The sequence below is a fragment of the Anolis carolinensis genome, chromosome 1 (genome assembly GCF_035594765.1).
Source record: "Anolis carolinensis isolate JA03-04 chromosome 1, rAnoCar3.1.pri, whole genome shotgun sequence".
Classification (NCBI taxonomy): Eukaryota; Metazoa; Chordata; class Lepidosauria; order Squamata; family Dactyloidae; genus Anolis; species Anolis carolinensis.
The window spans coordinates 34,410,473-34,430,772 of record NC_085841.1 but is presented as its reverse complement, the minus strand read 5'-3'; the positions used below and the strand labels follow the sequence as shown (position 1 = coordinate 34,430,772).

Sequence of the window (20,300 nt, the reverse complement as noted above, 5' to 3'; positions counted from 1 at the left end):
GCAAGGGGAACCTTGCGGAGTCAATTGATCAGCTTGAGAGAGAGATCGTGTGTGGACTTCGTATTCCTTGTTCCCTGCTTCCCGGATCTAGTTTCAAGTCTTGCCTTGTCTCACGTTTTGCCACGGACCTTGTTTCATGCTTCAAGTTGTCACGTTCCAAGTCCTTGATCCAGCCAAGAACCAAGCCTTTGATCCAGCCTTGTTGTCAAGCTTCAATGGACTAAAGACCTTGTCCTCTCCCCACACTATTGCTTGGCAAAGTGTGTGTTTCGGTTAATGGATTATAACTTTGAACTCTAATATCTTATATTGGACATTATTTTCCTGGACTATATTTGGCCTTTCCTGAAAGGTCTGCTTCTGAACTATATTCTTCACTTGTTTTTATTGACTTTATATATTTCTTTAATAAAGATATTAGATAGATTCTGGTCTCTGCGCATGGTTATTGGTGCTCTGCAGCCTGGACCCTGACACTCAATTACATCCATGGAGACTGCATAAACATTGGTGCCTAAGTCAGAATGGCAGCTTTATCTGCGAAGAACCTAGCAAATTCTTCACAATGCGCTGTTGATTGGGCAGGGATCCCTGACTAAAGGTTTAAAAGTTCTCTGACCACTCCAAACAACTCTCTCAGGTGGTTCTTTGCAGATGCAATGTTGGCAGCAGTGAAAGATTTTTTTGTGCTGCCTTCATTGCCATGGAATAGGATCTTAAATACGCTTTAGCCCGTGCTTGATTAGATTTGCTGCGAGTTCTTCGCCAACACTGCTCTAGTCTCTGTTTCACTTGCTTCATCGCTTCCAGCTCTCTGGAGTACCAAGGGGCTGGTTTGACTCATCTTTGTAAAAGATGATGTTCAGGAGCAATTGTGTCAACTGCCCTAATTACCTCCCTGTTCCAGAGGTCTGCCAGAGCTTCAACAGAATCACCTACTGATGTGACAGGAAAATCTCCAAGGGCCGTCAAGAATCCGTCCGAATCCATTAGCCTCCTGGGGTGGACCATCCTAATCAGTCCTCCACCCCTTCAGATATTTAGAGCCCCAGTAAGTTTAAACCTGACCAGATAGTGATCGGTCCATGACAAAGGAACTGTGAACTGTCCAGCACTATGGGTAGGGCCAGAAACCATTTGAGACAGACCCATTTATTTATTTATTTATTTATTTATTTATTTATTTATTTATTTATTTATTTATTTATTTGTATATTCTGTTATATTTGCTGCCTGTGTCTGTTTTTACCATAATATGTTTTTGTGGGTTTTGTTATTATTCTAGATATAAAATTTAATCCTATTTATATTTTACCCTGCTATCCATAAAGAACAGATAATAAATAAAATATAAACACTAAATTTGTGGCAGGTTTCCACTTCATTGTTGAATGCTTAAAAAAATAAAGTCAGAAAAAATATTAAAACTTGCTTCCTCTTCTACATTTTTATTTATATCCTGTTACATTTTAGACAGTCTGTGTAATCCCTGCCTGGAGTTTCCAGGTACAGGAAACTGAACCCAGGACCATCTGCTGTTGCTAAGCCCTTTTTGAGGCAGTATTGTTTCTAGTAGTGTAATATCATTTTTCCATGACAGAATGGGATCCTTTTACCACTGAGGGAAGCCTGTAGGAATAGAATCATGAGGAAATGAGAAAACAGCAGAGTTAAACACGAGCTGCTGCTTGTTTTAAACTCAGCAGAGGTATTACAGGTAAAATATTTCAGGTCACAACTTTTGAAGAAGTGGAGTACAAAAGCAAAGCAGCAGTTTCTTTTTTTCTCAAAATAGAAGCATTGACTTAGTTTATATTTATGTGACTTTTTGATGTTTTATGTAGCTTCAGCTCCTGCGGGACAACCGGTCAGAGAGGGGACACAAGAAAAACAGTTCAGTGAAAACAGCAAGCAGGTAAGCTTAATTATAATAAAGTGTGTATTTAAGTAACATTTAAATCCCCCAAATTTTCCTAATAGTTGAACTGCTGATAGAGAAACCAAATATCTTTGTCTAGCTAATCAGAACTTTAATTGTACTTTGGGTTAATTAAAATGGTCACTGTTGTTGCCTCTGCCTTTTTGAAGAGATATGAGATTTGAAGAGGGCCCTGAAAGTGTTGGTAAACTGGTGTGTCCATATATCTAATTCTCATATCATTGAAAATGGTTAACATAGCTACTACATATACAGTATTTGTTTATGAGTCAAGTATATATGGTATAAAGTTGAGACCAGGCTTGGGATTCAAAATTACACATTTTAGTATGACCCATGGATAAGGGGAGGATAATTTCATGGGAAGGGAATGTGCCAGTCCTTTGAGGGAAATCGCCACTGGCACCATTTTCCTGTCCAGGCATTTTAAAAGTCCAGAAGCAGTGCCACAGCAGAGGTTCTCCTGGGACAGAATAAAATCGAGCTTTTCACTGTTCTGCTCAGAGAATGGGATGGTTCCTTTTTTGATAAGAATTGGGTTATATTACAATACTTACATTGATAAATTGACCCAGGTTTTTGGGATTGATTTTTTTACTAAAATTTCTAGATTTTTACATGTGTAGATATCTTGTGACTAGAATTACGATAGACTGTGCAGAATAAAATAAACATTGGATATTTTGATATATTGAAGAGATAACAGTCTTGGTCTTTTTTGTATTTTATATACGTGCATATGAGGTGTTATACTGGTTAAATTCCATTATTTTGATACTATTTCCGTAGCTGCAATAACTGTTATATACTGTATTTACTAGAGTAGGGCCCGCTATTTGTTGCATATGTTTCATTCTTGGAATGCAACTGGCAGTGGAACGACCTCACAGACAATATGGTAGCAATATCTGCAACCTCTCTCACAGAAGTGAACAACATTGAAATCCTATCTGTGGAACTGGATAGTTGCAGTGTATCTTCACTCTATAAACCACCTGGGGTTGATTTCTATTTTACGCCCCCAAGCAATTGCCACAATCATGAAGCCCATTTTGTTGTGGGAGATTTCAATAGCCATAGCTGTGTCTGGGGCTATGACAAAAATTATAGAAATGGCGAAGCATTTCTAACGTGGGCCGACAATAGTAGAATGAGCCTCCTTCATGACAGTAAATTACCACCAACTTTTAATAGCGGCCGATGGAAGCTGGGTTATAACCCTGATCTGATTTTTGTAAATGAAAGAATAATCCATCAATGCATTAAAAGGGTATTAAACCCGATACCCAATACTCAACACAGACCAATATGCTGCGTAGCATAAGCAGCTGTAAGACCAAAAAGTGTCCCATTCCGCAGAAGATATAACTTCAATAAAGCTAACTGGGCAAAGTTTACAGAGACCTTGGAAGCAGCTATTCCTGATATAGAACCTTCTATAGACAGCTACGATTTGTTTGTAGAAGCTGTGAAAAGATCCTCAAGGCTCTCAATCCCTACAGGCTGTCACACAAGCTACCTACCAGGCCTAAATGAAGAATCGCTAAATCAGCTACAGGAATATCTCAGACTATTTCAAGAGAATCCATACAGCGATGAGACTATAGCAGCAGGCCAAAAACTATCTACAGCCATAGCTAATGCTAAGAAAGACCACTGGATAGAGTTGCTTGAGAACCTTGATATATCCAAGAGTAGCCAAAAAGCCTGGCAATTGCTGAGACGCCTGGATAGTGACCCTCTGGTCAACAATGGACACGCAAACATGACACCAGACCAGATAGCTCACCAGCTAATTCAGAATGGGAAAACCAACCTCAGTAGAGTAAAGATGAAAATCAACAGGGTGCCAGAACTTGAAACCCACCAGTTGTCTTCTCTAAACCTGAAAGAACTCAGAGAAGCTATCAAGCGATGTAAAACTGATAAAGCACCTGGCCTAGATGACTTAATGATGGAGCAAATGAAACTTTTGGGGCCCAAAGCTGAAAACTGGCTTTTGAAATTCTACAATCAATGCTTGGCACACAAACAGATTCCCAGAGCATGGAGGAAAACTAAGATCATTGCCATTTTAAAACCTGGTAAAGATGCCTCCAATGCCAGGAACTACCAACCAACCTCCCTCTTATGGCATCTATATAAAGTCGATGAGAGGATGCTATTAAATCGATTAGGACCTGTCATCGAACCTAAGCTTATTGCACAACAAGCAGGTTTCAGACCAGGGAAAAACTGTACAGGTCAAATTCTCCATCTGACTGAGCATATTGAGCTATGAGGCATTATGGGAACAGTTTTTGTGGACCTTACGTCAGCCTATGAAACGGTGCAACATAGAAAAATGCTGCATAAAGTCTACAATATCACCCGGGACTTTGATATTCCAGACCTTCCTGGAAAACCGCAGCTTCTATGTGGAGTTTCAGGGCCAGAAAAGTAAATGGAGGAGGTAAAAGAATGGTTTACCCCAAGGCAGCATTCTTGCACCGACCTTGTTTAACATCTTCACGAACTATCAGCCACTGCCACCACTCACAAAGACCTTTATATATGCTGATGACAAGTGAAAAATTTTGAAACAGTTGAAAACCAACTCAAAAATGCCTTGAAAGATCTCTCCAGCTACTACAAAGATAACCACCTGAAGCCTAACCCTGCCAAGACACAAGTGTGTGCTTTCCACCTACGTAACCGTGAAGCCAACAGGAAACTGAAAGTTACTTGGGAAGGCCAAGAGCTCGAACACTGTTTCCATCCTAAATATCTTGGTGTCACCTTAGATCGAACACTAACATATAGGAAACACTGCATGAACACTAAGCACAAACTAACTGCTTGCAATAACATCCTGCGTAAACTTACTGACAGTGCATGGGGTGCAGACCCACAATTAATAAGAACACCAGCCCTGGCCTTGTGCAAACCAGGTGGACATAGCACTGAACAAAACATGTAAAATAATCACAGGATGCCTTAAACCTATTGATAAACTCTATAAGCTAGCTGGCATCCCCCCCCCCCCCCGATGTGCGACGGGAAGTTGCTGCTAATGGTGAGAGAAATAAGGCCGAACATTGTGAAAGCCACCCACTGCATGAGTATCATTCTCCTCCCAGTAGACTCAGGAGGAGTTTCATGAGAACCACCACTCCTCTTGATGTTTCCCCAGCAACAGCAAGGGTGTCCCTCTGGGCAGCTAAACCAGGCAATCCCAACTGGATGGCCCTCCATGAGAGTCTGCATCCAGGGGCAAACCAAGAATGGGTAACTTGGAAGTCCCTAAATGGACTGAGAAGCGGAGTGGGCAGATCAAAAGACAACCTGGCAAGATGGCAGTACCTGGAGGAATCCTCCACCTTGTGTGACTGTGGAGCAGAACAAACAACTCCTCATATGTATGCTTGCCCACAATGCCCTGTCTCATGCACGGAGGAGGAGTTGTTCAAAGCTACGGACAATGCGATTGCTGTTGCCCACTTTTGGTCTAAAACTATTCAGCTGTTTGTGATTCCTATATTTTATTGTTTTTAAACTTATTTATTATGCAGTGCTTTTGACACAAAATAAATAAATTCATGCTTTTGTACTGTATTGTTCTTCCATATTGCACGGTACAGCAGAGCCCTCCCCACACAAATGAAGCAGTGAAAGCAAACATGAAAGCAACACAAAACAGTTTGCTTTGCTGCTGTTCATTCCACGTAGTGCTCCCTGGGCGTCCCTGGAAGTATTTCCTGGTGGTCTCATCCAGTTTTGGCCAATCGGAGGACCTGAACATCCTGATTTCGCCATGCACGGCTCTGTCTATTTAATGGGGTGAATGCCCCCAAAGAGCTCACTGTGGGAGTGTCCTTCGGAGCTGCTGGGTGTGGAAGGTGTTGGTGGTACTGCTCTGGCTGGCGCGCTTGTAGCCTCTTGCCGAACTCAGTGCCCGCCTGCCTGCCTGCCTTGCAGCCTGCTTTCTTTGGTTGCTTGGCATCTTTTCATTTAAATCTTTTATTTTATTTTTATTTTATTTAAAGGGGAAGGGAGGAACTGGAACTTTGCAAGGTATGGGGTGGGTTGTGCTAGGCTTGGCGCCGGAGCGCGCGTGGGGGCTTTGGTGAGAAGGGGATCTGGGATTATTTCTCTCCTTGTTGCTTTACTTTAAAAATATTTTAAAATCTTTGGATGGGTGGCTCAGCCTCAAAGAGCCTTAGTCTTGAAGTTTGGTGTTTTCCTCCCTTCCTCTTCTATGCAAAGCCTATTGTAAGATTACCTTTCTGTAATAGCAATTGAATTTAACCAAACAGAAAACTGCAAATACCTTTTTTCCCCTCCCGCTCTATTTGCACTCTTTATTTAACCTGGATGAGATATATATGTATGTGTGTGTGTGTGTGTGTGTGTGTGTGTGTATATGTGGGTATTATTCTCTACCTCCTGTTTTTTAAAATAAATATCTTTCAAAAGAAAGGAGTTATTGGGCTTCTGTAGAGAAACTTCTCAACTTGTGGAAACCACTATACAGAAGAAATGAAATAGTGGGATAGGCACGGCACTGGGCTGTGTGTGTGTGTGTGGTGTGTGGAGGCCCACATTTGGTAAGAAGGAATAGTGCCTCCCTGCAGCTGATGAAGAAGTTAGAGGGCGGGGCCAGTGGGGGAAAGAGGGAATAATGCTTTAAAGGGGATTTCCTTTTCAGAAATAAAAGAAATCCTTAAAATTTTGGGGATGGCTCAAACATTGCAAGAGTTGGTGGGCTAAAAGTGGTTAATATGCCCACCATGTGTGATTCACCTCTCTAGCCCTGAAACTGAGGGTAAGGGGAGCCTGGGCAGCCTGCCCATTGCTGCCAATGGGACAAATGCATTTCTATATTTGGATGGTAAAACAAAAGAGCTCGTTCATATGGACGACAGTTTCGTAAGCAGCGGATGGACACAGAAACGGAGCCATACAAATGAAACAAACAGAAATGAGAAGCGATTTCATACAAATGCACAACACTAGTATTTACTTAAATCCGATCCTCATCTTTTTTGACTAAATGACCTTGCCAAAATTGGTGTGCGCATTAGATTTGCAGCATACAGCAATCTTGCTGCTGAGCCAAAACAAAAAGAGAAGGTGCACCTAAAGGTCTTCTTTGAGAGACGTCATCTCTAATTAAATGGCCAGGTCTCAATGCTATGCAATCATGTTATTTGTAGTTTGGTGAAGTATCAGCTTTCTTTGGCAAAGAAGGCTCAAGACCTTGTCAAATTACAGCCTCCAGGATTCCATAGCATTGAACCAAGGCAGTTAAAGTGGATTCATTCTTCAGCATAGATGCACCCCAGTGTTTCCTTTTTGTTAATGAAAGCTTTGGTGCACTAGCTTTGGTGTTTTAAAGAAAGAATTCGAAGCAGGCAGTAACTTTAATGTACACCTTTTTGGCCAAATAATAGAGTGTACTTTTTGCCACTGTGTTTTACATTCGCCAGCAAACCCTGGGGTTTCCGGGTTTTGAAAACTGGGGTGCACATTAGATTTGCTGGTGCACTAGACTTGAGTAAATATGGGTAATATCACAATAAGCATTTAAAATATGCTTTTACCTTTCTCCAAATGAAACAGCTAGTATTTTATTTTCCAATTATTTTTTCGTAAGCATCCAAAGTATATTTCCTGCTTTGTTGTTGCAACGGCTGGTAGAAAAATTAAGACATAGATTTCATGGCTATGAAATCAATTATCAAAATAACACAATTGATTTTCCCCAAAAAAAAATCATTCTCAAGAAGATTTGAATATTGTTAAAAGAGACAGCTTGAAGTAAAATTTAAACTGTTAAGGGTTTTTATTTTAAATTTATCTTGCAAGTCCTCATTTTCTTTAAACAAATATAGGTTAATTGAAATCAGAATATTTTGATGGACCAAATTTATTTTTATATTAATGAGATTTTTAAAACTTTGTATTAACAGTAATAGCTACAGGTAATTAAAAATAAGAGGGACAAAAAGGCAGCAGTGGGAAATGGGAAAACAAACCCTCCATTATTCCTTTCTCGAGTCTTTTCCCATCACGATGGTGGGAAAGCTTTTCCCATCTGAACAGAGCTTGTTCATTTACTTCTGATGATACAGATGACTATATTTTGTTACACAGATGTGACAAATAGAATTACAGCTGCTCTTTATTTGATCTTCTAAAGAGGCAAAGATGTGCAAGTGTTATGCCTGTTTCCTTTTTTCTACCATGTCATCTGTTGTTTGGGAAGAGGTCCTAATTTGCAGTAGATAAAAATTATTTGTCATGTCGCAGGTTTGCCAAAAATAAATGAAACCATTAATTAGTAATTTTTTTGAGCAGCTGTTAATAGATTGGAGTAGAAAAACTGTACATTACACTTACTAGGTAATTACCAGAATTATAATCATTTAGTGTGACTTTTGCGGAAAATAATGGCAGCACCAAAGAAATCAATATAAATCCGTACAGTGTGAACACATCATATGTTTCTACCTATACAGTTCGGTGTTTTACTTGATTTCAAAACAAGGAATATATAGCTAGTTGTGTTTTTTTATGCTCACAGAAAGGTCTGACAAGAAGCATAATAGTTACAAGTCTTCTAAGATGAAGTATGACACCAAACTGGGAGGGATAGCTAACACTCCAGAAGACAGGAGCAGAATTCAAAACGATCTTGACAGACTAGAGAGATGGGCCGAAACTAACAAAATGAAGTTCAACAAGGACAAATGCAAGATACTTCACTTCGGCAGAAAAAATGGAATGCAAAGATACAAAATGGGGGATGCCTGGCTAGACAGCAGTACAAGTGAAAAAGATCTTGGAGTACTTGTGGACAACAAGTTAAACATGAGCCAGCAATGTGATGCGGCTGCTAAGAAAGCGAATGGGATTTTGGCCTGCATCAATAGGGGAATAGCGTCTAGATCCAGGGAAGTCATGCTACCCCTCTATTCTGCCTTGGTCAGACCACACCTGGAATACTGTGTCCAATTCTGGGCACCGCAGTTGAAGGGAGATGTTGACAAGCTGGAATGTGTCCAGAGGAGGGCAACTAAAATGATCAAGGGTCTGGAGAACAAGCCCTATGAAGAGCAGCTTAAAGAACTGGGCATGTTTAGCCTGCAGAAGAGAAGGCTGAGAGGGGACATGATAACCATGTACAAATACATGAAGGGAAGTCATAGGGAGGAGGGAGCAAGCTTGTTTTCTGCTGTCCTACAGACTAGGACGCGGAACAACGGCTTCAAACCACAGGAAAGGAGATTCCACCTGAACATCAGGAAGAACTTCCTGACTGTGAGAGCTGTTCGGCAGTGGAACTCTCTCCCCTGGACTGTGGTGGAGGCTTCTTTGGAGGCTTTTAAGCAGAGACTGGATGGCCATCTGTCGGGGGTGCTTTGAATGCGATTTCCTGCTACTTGGCAGGAGGTTGGACTGGATGGCCCATGAGGTCCCTTCCAACTCTACTATTCTATGATTCTATGATTCTAAGTAAATATTTATATTTAAGAAGCCGACAATATTATCTTCACAAAAGCATTACAAGCATTATCAAATACTAGATCAATAGTGCATTGTCGCTTTCCAGATGTTGTTGACTTACAACATCCAGTAATCCCAATCAGCATAGATACAGACTATCCCCAAGTTACAAACATGTGACTTACAAACAACTCATAGTTACAAACGGGAGTGAGACAACAAGAAGTTAGAGAAATCTACCCCTTGGAAGGGAAATACATTCCCGAAAGAGTTATGGGGAAAAGGTGTCTCCAATGAAGCTTTCTCACCACTCCTTTTTTCCACAACAAGCCAAAATTTTCAAAATCCTATTATCACAGGGACAGAAAGTGATGTGAAATCTTCTAAACAGGGGCACAAACAGCAAGACAAACACCACAGAAGTGTTAACCCTTTTCTACACTTAAAAAATGTACCTGTTCTGACTTCATACAAATTCAACTTAAGAACAAACCTACAGAACCTATCTTATCCATTACTTAAGACTGTAATTCTGAGGAATGCTGGAAGTTGTAATCAAATAACATTTGAAAGATAACAGAATTGTCACCCCTTTACTATCATTTCCAGTTTGGATGAAATTCCTTTAATTTTTTTTTCAAGCTGATTCTGATTTCTATAAAGGAAATTATTTTGGACTTTCTAAAGCAATAAAATGTTATCCTGTAAGAGCTTTGTAATTCCCTCAGTCTAAGCTATATATTCCTCTTCTAATTTGTTCCTTAGTATAAAATTAATTCTTTTTTTAAAATGGATTTTATATGGTGTGCTGCTTTGAAGAACAAATGAAGTCGTAGGCCATGCTAGTTAGAATGTGATTTCTAGAAAAATTGTTTATATTTGTATTTATGGTTGTTGTTTTTTCTTCATATTCTGAGTTTTTGGAGCTAAGTGTCCAAAAATACCATGAATTGTGTTCTAATCATAGTGGTGTATTAGCATACAGGTTTGTGCTGTCTTTGACTTGTTTGAGAAATGAAATACTGGGTTAGGTTTGTCTTTGTCTAATTCATATACTTTTGATCAATTCCAACTCATGCCCAATTATATTACATTGCATTAACATAATTCAACAGATGTTGATATTTAAATGCTTTCTGGCATTCACATCTTGGACAGCTGTCTTAGAGCTTAGGGAAAAGGCAAACATTTAGAGTTAAATGCTGAACATATGCTTAAATTACTAATTAGAAGCAAGAAAAAACAATGCATTATCCTTTCTGAGGACAGTAAGACCCCAGTACAGATATTTTAAAAGCCTTTTTGGTTGGCATAAAGTTCATGAGTCTCTGGAGTCAAGCATGTTAAGAATAACTGTACAAATCAACTTCATTTCCCACCAGGTTTTCTTTTCTTCTTTTTTTTTAATTGCAACATATTTAGTGCAGGTAAATCTCCATCTTCCCCTGATGTTGAGTAAGGTTTGGAACAGCTAGGAGATGATAGAGTACTGTGCATGAAGATGAGAGTGCTTACCAGCAAGGAAAATACATTTCCCCGTCTTTCATAGTGCCATTATGTTACTGTTCAATATTAAATAAATTTGTAAACACTAAGGCTCCAATCTTAACATCCTGGCCTTATATGAAAGGAGCTTGACAGAGCTGAATTGTTATATCACATCTGTTTAACATTTTATTTTTTTTAAAAGCCAGAATGGTCATAGTTCTTGTTTGTTAGTACAATAGCATTCTCAATAGTGTGAAAACAGATGTTGCAGTGTATGTTATGCGAATGATGTCATGGTTATATCTAAGCTTAAGGAAAAGCTTCAGAAACAGACAAGCAAATGGATCAATTCAGTGTGAAATTCTGATTACACCTGCTCAGCTCAAAATAACACAGATGGATGCTCTTAAGTCCACTGGTTTTAGAAATAGGTATAGAAATCGAAAACTTTTTTTTTCTTCCCCCATCATTCAGTATGGTTATTTTGCATACTCCATACAAGAACTGGGAAATGGGGGAAGACACGTCAGGGAACCTCTTGGAAGTAGGAAAGGAATTGGGAATTTACTTGAATCAGTATATCATTGATATACGTATTTATCCTTCTATCTCACACTTTCACCAGAGTGCTATACTTTTAGCTTTATAGCCGCTCTAGCAGACAGGTTAGGATTAAAGGCTTTCCCACAGACATACAGTGAGACTCGCAGCAGAATGTAATTTGAACATAGTTTTCCCACTTCCAGGCATGACAGTCGACATAGTTCTCTCCACATTCTGATCACATTCTAGAGGTTTTTCAAGTAGCCCTTTTGAAAAGTTTATTTGCTTACTACTGTAATTGCCAAACATTTTAATAATTAAGAGAAGTGTGTTAATTTTTCAGTTTATGCTATACAAAAATGGCTACTTTATTTTTTTGTGTGTTTGGTTTTTTGGGGGGAGGTTGCTAATAAAGCACATGAATAATGTTCTATATCATGAATAGGAATCATGTGGTCCTCTAGATTTTTCTGGGCTGCAAATCCCAAGAGCCAAAGTCAGTGCTGAAGAATGTTGATTCACTGTTGACATGAATTCAACCAGTTTGCTCTAATTGGAAATATATATAAAATTTAGCCCTACTTTCTCTGGTCTTTATCCTAAAATATACAGGTCAATATAAGAGATAAACTATTTTCACAACTTTTCCAATAGCTAACAATTCTGTTTTCTTTTATGTGAAAGTACTATTGCAACACCATAATTTTAAAGAGTTTGTAAAATGTTGATATTCAGAATGTACTATTTACAGAATAATTGTTATTATATATTAATATGTAATCATATTGCATCATCAAAATTGAAAATGCACATTTCTAAGAAATATGTTTAAAATGTTCCCATAACCTGTAGTTCTGAAAATGCATTAATGTAATGAATAGGTTTACATGTTTCTAGCAGCCTGCCACCCAAAGTTTGCTAAGCCACAGTGCTTGCTGTTTCTATGAAATCTGTTGACTTAAGCAACTGCTCCCTTTCATTTCTTGCTAAGAGAGTAGGATTGTTGTGGATACAAGGCAAAATATTTTTCCCTGGTGTGCAGGCTGAATAGAAATTTTTATGATTTCTGTCTGTACAGTTAAAAAAAAAAGTGTTCTGTACCAAGCTGGCAGCTGTCAAAAATTACATCTGTAGACATTAGAACTGCAACTAGCATTCCATACTGAAACTGCCAGACAACAATGGTTTGTGCTTTGCTATGAAGGGTACATGAAATTTCTGACATTTGATTTGACTGAACAGCCAGAGCAGTAAGACATGATGTTTCAGCCTTTAGGTTCTTCATCTTGATCTGTTAGGAGAAGCAAGCAACATGGTTTCTGTATCTTCTCCATTAATATTAAATCTGAAAATTATCACAAACATGAGGAGGATAGAAGGCTGGTTAAAGAAATGCCTGGTAGATTATATTGTTCCATAGTAGAATTCTGTTCCTAGTGTGGGAATAGTGCACTACCATGATATGAGAGGCTTGCTGAACCCAGCCCGAGGTACCGTTGTATTTTAAAAAGAGGTTTGGTATGTGATACAAAAGATCTCATATCAGAAGATTATGGGAGGTCACTGAAGTCCAAATTATGTATAGCCATATTCACACATTCCAAACACAGGAAGAGTGTGAATATGGCTATACTAATGGTTGATTCTAGCTGACCCTAGTGACTGTCACCAGGTGACTAGTCTCCTATCATTCCAAAGGTGCTTCTCTTATTCTCCGTTTTGTAATACAGCACCTAGCAGGGAGCACAGAGCACTGCAGTCTGGCTATATCCGTAAAATAAATTGTGTATTTGCTTCCTTTCAATTCAAGCAGTTGTGGTGCCTGCCTCTGTGTTACTCTGTGAACAGAAATCCATTATGTGAATGGCAGTAGAAGGGCACAGTATATCATCATATGGGCTGCACATATATAGCATGTGGAAGACTGTCTATTTTTGCATGAGTAATTTTAGAATTATAGGATAATATAACTAGACAATGCTGCATTTCAAGGAACTTGTTCTATATCAACCATCTCCGTTTTTAACCATTTTAATTTCCCTTCCCATGTTTTTGCACCTGCGAATAACAAATCTTCACTGCTCTTCTGGTTTTTATACCTTCTTCCTTGATTTTTTTTTCTTTGTTTTTCATTTTTCACATTACTCTTGATAGAGATGACCTAAATACATGAAATTATAATGTGGCAAAAAGGAAAAGAGAAATAGATATCTTGTGATCTATTACCACTTTTCTTTTCAGAACAGTAGTCTGCTTTTCCATTGTGTTTTACACCTTCATAATGGGTTTTAAAACACAATTTAAAAGTAGACTGCGTTTGTGAAAAGAAAGAGCATTAGATCACAAGATTGGCATATATTTTATAGAGTCTATATAAAGTGGGATGACATGAAATAAATTGTTTTTAAATCAGAATGAATGTTTAAGGTTTTGGTGGGAGCAGGGAGATAGTTTTGGAAACTAAATATGCTCAAGAATTTAATCACTTTTAAACTATCCATAGTATTGAGAATAGTGTGGTTTCACATTCCCATTAAATTACAGTTGAGCATGATCAGAACAAGCCACATTGAACATCAGACTGATGTACTGCTTCACAAATGGGCTTAAAATCTCTTTTGTTTTTGCTTAAACACAATTCATGCTATCATTTGAAAAAATAACTTGTGGCTAATCTTAGCTAAGAAGATAGCATGTAGCCCTGAAACTCACAGAAGTTCACTCTCATCATACTAAATGATGGCTGAACATGGCATTTAGAAGGGAATTACTGAGACTGGGTTGTATTTTTGTTGCATTTGGCAATATATTTTTCTTGTACTTCTGAACCAGAAAACTGAATATTTTGAAACATTTGTTCACTTATTTTTATATTAAAACTTGTGGAGAAATTATCTATTTCACTAATTTGATTGGAAGTCTCCACCTATAACCACCATGTGTATATTAAATCCTTGTCCTTTTTTACTTGTTACAGAAGCCAGAAAGGGTAGAGGGAATTGAGTGGTCAGTGCCTGGCTAAAACAGGGAAAAATTCCATTATGCCTAAAGGAAACAGTGTAAGGACACTGTTGAAAAAAAAAACTTTTTGGATGCCACCATATTGGACAACTAAGCCACTTTTCAGCATATTATTTTGGGACGAGGAAATGTCAGATCTAACCAAGTTGCCTCCTATTTAAAACACTGTAATGGGTTATATATGAGGCTGCCAATGAAGAGTGTTTAGAAGCTTCACCTGGTCCAAAAATGTAAGCTAGATTGTTAACCCTGTCCTGTTTCAACAGCTCCACTGGCTGCTGGTCTGTTTCTGGGTACATTCAAAGTGCTGCTTTTGACTTACAAAAACCTATATAGATCATCTCTAGATTATCTGAAGAACTATATTCTCCTGCATGAGCCTATTCATGCTTTGAGATGTCCTGGAGAGGCTCTTCTCTATGTCTGACCACCATCACAGGTATATCTGCTGGGGACACAGGAAAAGGCCTTCTCAGTGGCTGCTCTCAGGCTTTGGAACTCTCTTCCTTAGGGAGTCAAACGGTCTTCTTCCTTGCTATTTTCCTTAGACAAATCTTTGAAGGCTAATTGCTCAAGGAGGAAGGCCATAATGTGCTATATTGATTACGTTTTTATTTTTCTCCTTAATTGTCATGCTTTACCTGCTTTTATTTCAACTTACAGTTAAATCTTTCAACTTTTGTATGATGTCAAAATGTTGAGCTGTATTGGGTTTAACTTTTTGAAAGCTACTTTAAGTCTCTTACATGGGACATACATAAGTTGGATACACTTGGGGAATGAAGCATGGGTCCTCAAATATTTGAGGCTGAGTGCTTGTTTTGGTAGGTATGTTGGCAGTATAGGCTGGTAGCCGATAGAGGTGAAAGAGGTGTTGATCTCTACCTTAAAGTAGGTTCCATATTTCCAAAAGTTTCCTTCAAGTGCAGCAACTGAAACATCACAGCATTACATGAATATGTATGTTTCTGTATAAATTTGTACCGTAACAGGCCTACTGTTGTGTAGTGATTAAGGTGCTGGTCTGGGACTTGGAGGAACTTAGGAGATCCAGACTCCAATACACAATATGACCTTGACCTATCACTGTGCCTCATTCCGTCAATTCCATAGGGCTGATGTGAGAATAAAGTAGGAAGAGCAATGTACACTCACTTAGTTCAGTAAAGGAAAGGTGAGATATACTGTAATTGTAAAGGGAAACAAATAATACAGCTTTATCTGCCTCAAAATCAAGATGAAATCGTGGGCATGCTGTCATTATGTCTTTTTTACTGTTTATTTAATGCATTTATATAATCCTGGCATTTCAGGCTGAAAACCTAAAACAGTTCACAAAATGTAGGTATAAAGTTTAAATGTAATCACTATACTCTCCTTTTAAAGATAATCGGAGCTTTCTTTTCTACTTCTTATAAATAGCTACATGGAAGTACATTCAACTCAACATGCTGTAATCTTTTAGTGTTAAAAGTGTATGAAGAAGTCTGCAGTGACTAAAGATATATTTTGTATTCTAAATTAGTTGCAATCTGACACTTCAAATAACAAAAGACTATTTTCACCTTAAGCAAAGTTCTTTTCTATCCTCTTTGAGGTGGAGACTACTTAACTCTAGCCATTTTACATTATCCTTTTTAGATCATCTTAAATACAAACTCTCTTATGCAGTCTGTGACCTAACGGCATGCAAAAGGATAAAACCAAAGGGTTCTACAGCCATCTGCAGGAACTCATTGATACTGTGCCAGTACTCTGTTGCAGTTTTTATAGGATTTCATGATTGTAATTTGGTTAAAGTCTTGTTAATTGCAGCATAAAAATAAACTAGAGAGTGAAATCAACTTTACTATTTGAATGAAGGAAAATATGGATTTATGCATATTTGGAAAAATACAGCATCTGAATTAGCTGTGCAGAAATGCCAACATTTCTGTTCTTCTCTGAGAGTAAAATAAATATCATTGCCATTACTTTCTCATCAAAAGTGTGTTCTGAGATTTTGTTGAATTAGCAGGGGTTCTCAAACTTTTTCAGCAGTAGACCCCTTTTTGAATCAAAAGGAGCCTCAAGAAATGTTTGTATGTTGTATTATATTGTATATATACCAGGCATGGGTACCAGGCATGGGTAAACCTTTTGACCAACATAAAAGTAACAGTATTTCAGTTGAAGACCCCAGGGGCCATCCAGTCTAACCCCTTCTGCCATGCAGGAAAAGTACAATCAACACACCCCTAACAAATGACCATCCAGCCTTTGTCATAATAATAATAATAATAATAATAATAATGATAATGATGATGATGATGATGATGATGATGATGCAATCGACGCTGACAAAATTACCATCTGCCAGCTGCAGAAGGCCACCTTACTGGGATCTGTTCGCATTATTCGCTGATACATCACACAATCCTAGACACTTGGGAAGGGTCCAATGTGTGATCCAATACAACAGCCAGCAGAGTGTCTGCTGTGGACTCATCTTGTTGTGTTTCAAATAATAATAATAATAATAATAATAATAATAATAATAATAATAATAATAATAATAATAACCCCCCACCCCCCGGCAGGTGCCACCTTGATGTGGTGGGGGGGCTTAGCTGCTCCAATGATGACTGAGGGCTGTGCTGGCGGTAGTGTAACTACCGGCAGGTCCAACCAAGCCAGAGAGGCCTCAGCTGAGGAGCACAACCAAGAGCACCTAACCCATTAGCATTATGGAGAATCAAACCCAAACGAAGTCTATACTGGCTCGGTCGTCGCCCAGGATAAAAAGGACCGCGGTGGATGCTGCTGATTCTGGACATCCATCGACAAGTGGGCTACGGAATCATCAAAACCCAAATAAACAGTCACAGAAGCGGCAGAAATATACAATGCCAGAAAACCGCACAATTATGAAATGCTACTACAAATCTGAACCTCAAAGGTGTGGCTACCAAAAAAGGATGCATCAACTGTGGAAACAAGAGTACCCTGACTCACAGATAACAGAACCCCGACTGGCTGACCAACGAAGATTCATAATCAGAAACAAAATGTTCAGTGAAGTTGAACTCGAAGAAATCCAGAAAATTTGCAAAGTAGATTACCATCAGACCACAGCACAGACAGCAGCAGAGACTCCAGCAACACTTGGAATGGTAGAACAGATTGCACCAGAAGAAAGTGTGGCGCTTTTGCAAGAATTTGAGGAACCAGCACTTGAAACATCTGTTGAACCACCAGGAACCTTGACAGCAAGACAACAAGAGCTCAAGGATAAGATCATGGCTCATGCTGCAGCAAATGCAATAAGACAGCGGCTCCCAACTCTAAAAACAATGCCCAAGAGACACCTGGCGCCTCTCATGAAAGATGTGAATGCAGTACTCTCCACTGTCCAAATAACATCAATTGAACAAACAAACCAGTATGCCTACAGTGCAGCAGTGATAGTAACAGAAGAACTTGGGCTCCTACAACCAAGGCAGCCCCAAAGAAAATCGACTGGAAAACCAAAGTGGAAGGTCAGGCTAGAGTTGAAAATCAAGAAACTTAGATCAGATGCAAGTAACCTGAAAAATATGAAAGAGAGGAAACTGAAGAATGACAAAATCAAGCAATATGTGATCTGAAAGTACTGGCTGAACACCAGAAAAATTGAAGAAGCTTTGGAAATCGTGAAAGAACAAATTACAGCAACAGCCAGAAAAATTGAAAGGTATGAAGCCAGAATAATCCAGTACAGACAAAATCAACTGTTTCAATCAGACCAAAGACGGTTCTACCAGAGTCTGAACCAAACAACAGACACAGTAACCATAAAGCCAGAGAAAACTGCAACAACAAAGTTCTGGAAAGAACATTGGGAAAATAATAAAAACTACAACAAAAACGCTGGGTGGATAAAGGAGTTTGAAGGAAAATTCTCACAGAACAAAATGGAACAGATGGAAATAACAACTGAAATGATCAGCAAACGAGTGCAAAAAGTCAAGAACTGGACATCGCCTGGTAGTGATCAACTTCATGGATTTTGGCTCAAACATCTGATTAGTTTACATGGAAAAATGGTCCAACAATTCAATGAGATGCTGCAGAAAGGAAGTATCAGTGAATGGCTAACAACTGGAAGAACATACCTGATACAAAAGGATCCAGCAAAAGGAGCAGCACCAGGAAACTACAGGCCAATAACGTGTCTGCCCACTATGTTTAAACTACTGACTGGCATCATAGCTGACAGAATTCAAGACTATCTTGAAGAAAAAAACATCTTGCCAGATGAACAGAAAGGCAACAAACGGAAAAGCAGGGGCACAAAAGACCAGTTATTGATTGACAAAATGATTCTGGAGAACTGTAAGAGCCGAAAAGCTAATCTTCACATGACGTGGATTGACTACAAAAAGGCCTTTGACTCACTCCCACACAGCTGGATCATCAAGTGCCTGGACGCCATCGGGATTTGTAAAACCGTTGGCACCTTCATTGAAAACATGATGGAGCACTGGAAAACTGAACTGTTTGTTGGAAATGAAAGCTATGGACTTGTCAACATCAGGAGAGGAATTTTCCAGGGAGACTCATTGTCCCCTCTGCTTTTCATTATCGCCATGATCCCTCTGTCAACAATCTTACAAAAAACAAATCTCGGCTATCAAACATCTAAGAATTCTCACAAAATTTCACATTTGATGTACATGGATGACCTGAAGCTATATGGGAAAACGGAAACTGAAATCCAGTCTCTGACCAACACTGTCCGAATTTTTAGCACTGATATCAACATGGAGTTTGGTTTGGACAAATGTTCGACAGTGGCATTGAAGAAGGGAAAAATCATTGAAAGTGAGGGCATAAATATGCCCAATGGCCAAACAATAAAGTGTCACCAGCCAGAGGCCTATAAATATCTGGGCATACTACAGCTGGACAACATCAAGCATGAACATGTGAAAACTGTGGTCAGCAAAGAATACACACAAAGGGTCAGAAAAATTCTCAAAAGCAAGCTCAATGGAGGCAACACCATCAAGGCCATAAACACCTGGGCCATACCTGTCATAAGATATACTGCTGGCATTATAAATTGGACACAGGTGGAACTGGACAATTTGGACAGAAAAACAAGAAAACTCATGACCATTCATCATTCCCTGCACCCTCGCAGTGATGTTGACCGGCTATATCTGCCTAGAAGATCAGGGGGCAGAGGACTCTTACAAGTAAAACAAGCAGTCAAAGAAGAAGAACATGCCCTGGCAGAATATGTCAAGCAAAGTGAAGAACCTGCTTTGATTGAAGTCAAAAATCAGAAACTCCTCAAAGCACAGCAGACAAAAAACCAGTACAAGAAAACCGCACTACAAACTAGAGCTGACAGCTGGCACAACAAAACACTTCATGGAAAGTTCCTTGACAAAATTGAAGAAAAAGCTGATAAGGAGAAGACCTGGCTCTGGCTCACGAATGGGACCCTGAAGAAGGAGACAGAAGGCCTGATCCTTGCAGCCCAGGAGCAAGCCATCAGAACAAATGCAATTAAGGCCAAGATTGAAAAATCAGCTGATGACCCAAAATGCAGACTGTGCAAGGAAACCGACGAAACCATTGATCATATCCTCAGCTGCTGTAAGAAAATCGCAAAGACAGACTACAAACAGAGGCACAACTATGTGGCCCAAATGATTCATTGGAACTTATGCCTCAAGTACCACCTCTCAGGAGCAAAGAACTGGTGGGATCACAAACCTGCAAAAGTATTGGAAAATGAGCACGCAAAGATACTGTGGGACTTCCGAATCCAGACTGACAAAGTTCTGGAACA

At 39.1% G+C, this 20,300-nt stretch overlaps 1 protein-coding gene across 1 annotated transcript in view; it reads left to right on the top strand.

Annotated features, from left to right (window-relative positions):
* Positions 1 to 20,300, top strand: part of gpatch2 (G-patch domain containing 2) — a 149,547-nt gene that overhangs the window by 103,192 nt on the left and 26,055 nt on the right. Inside the window, exon 8 of the mRNA XM_008125857.3 lies at positions 1,845 to 1,915. Coding sequence (XP_008124064.2) covers positions 1,845 to 1,915 — 71 coding nt within the window. The remainder of the gene's footprint in view (positions 1 to 1,844; positions 1,916 to 20,300) is intronic.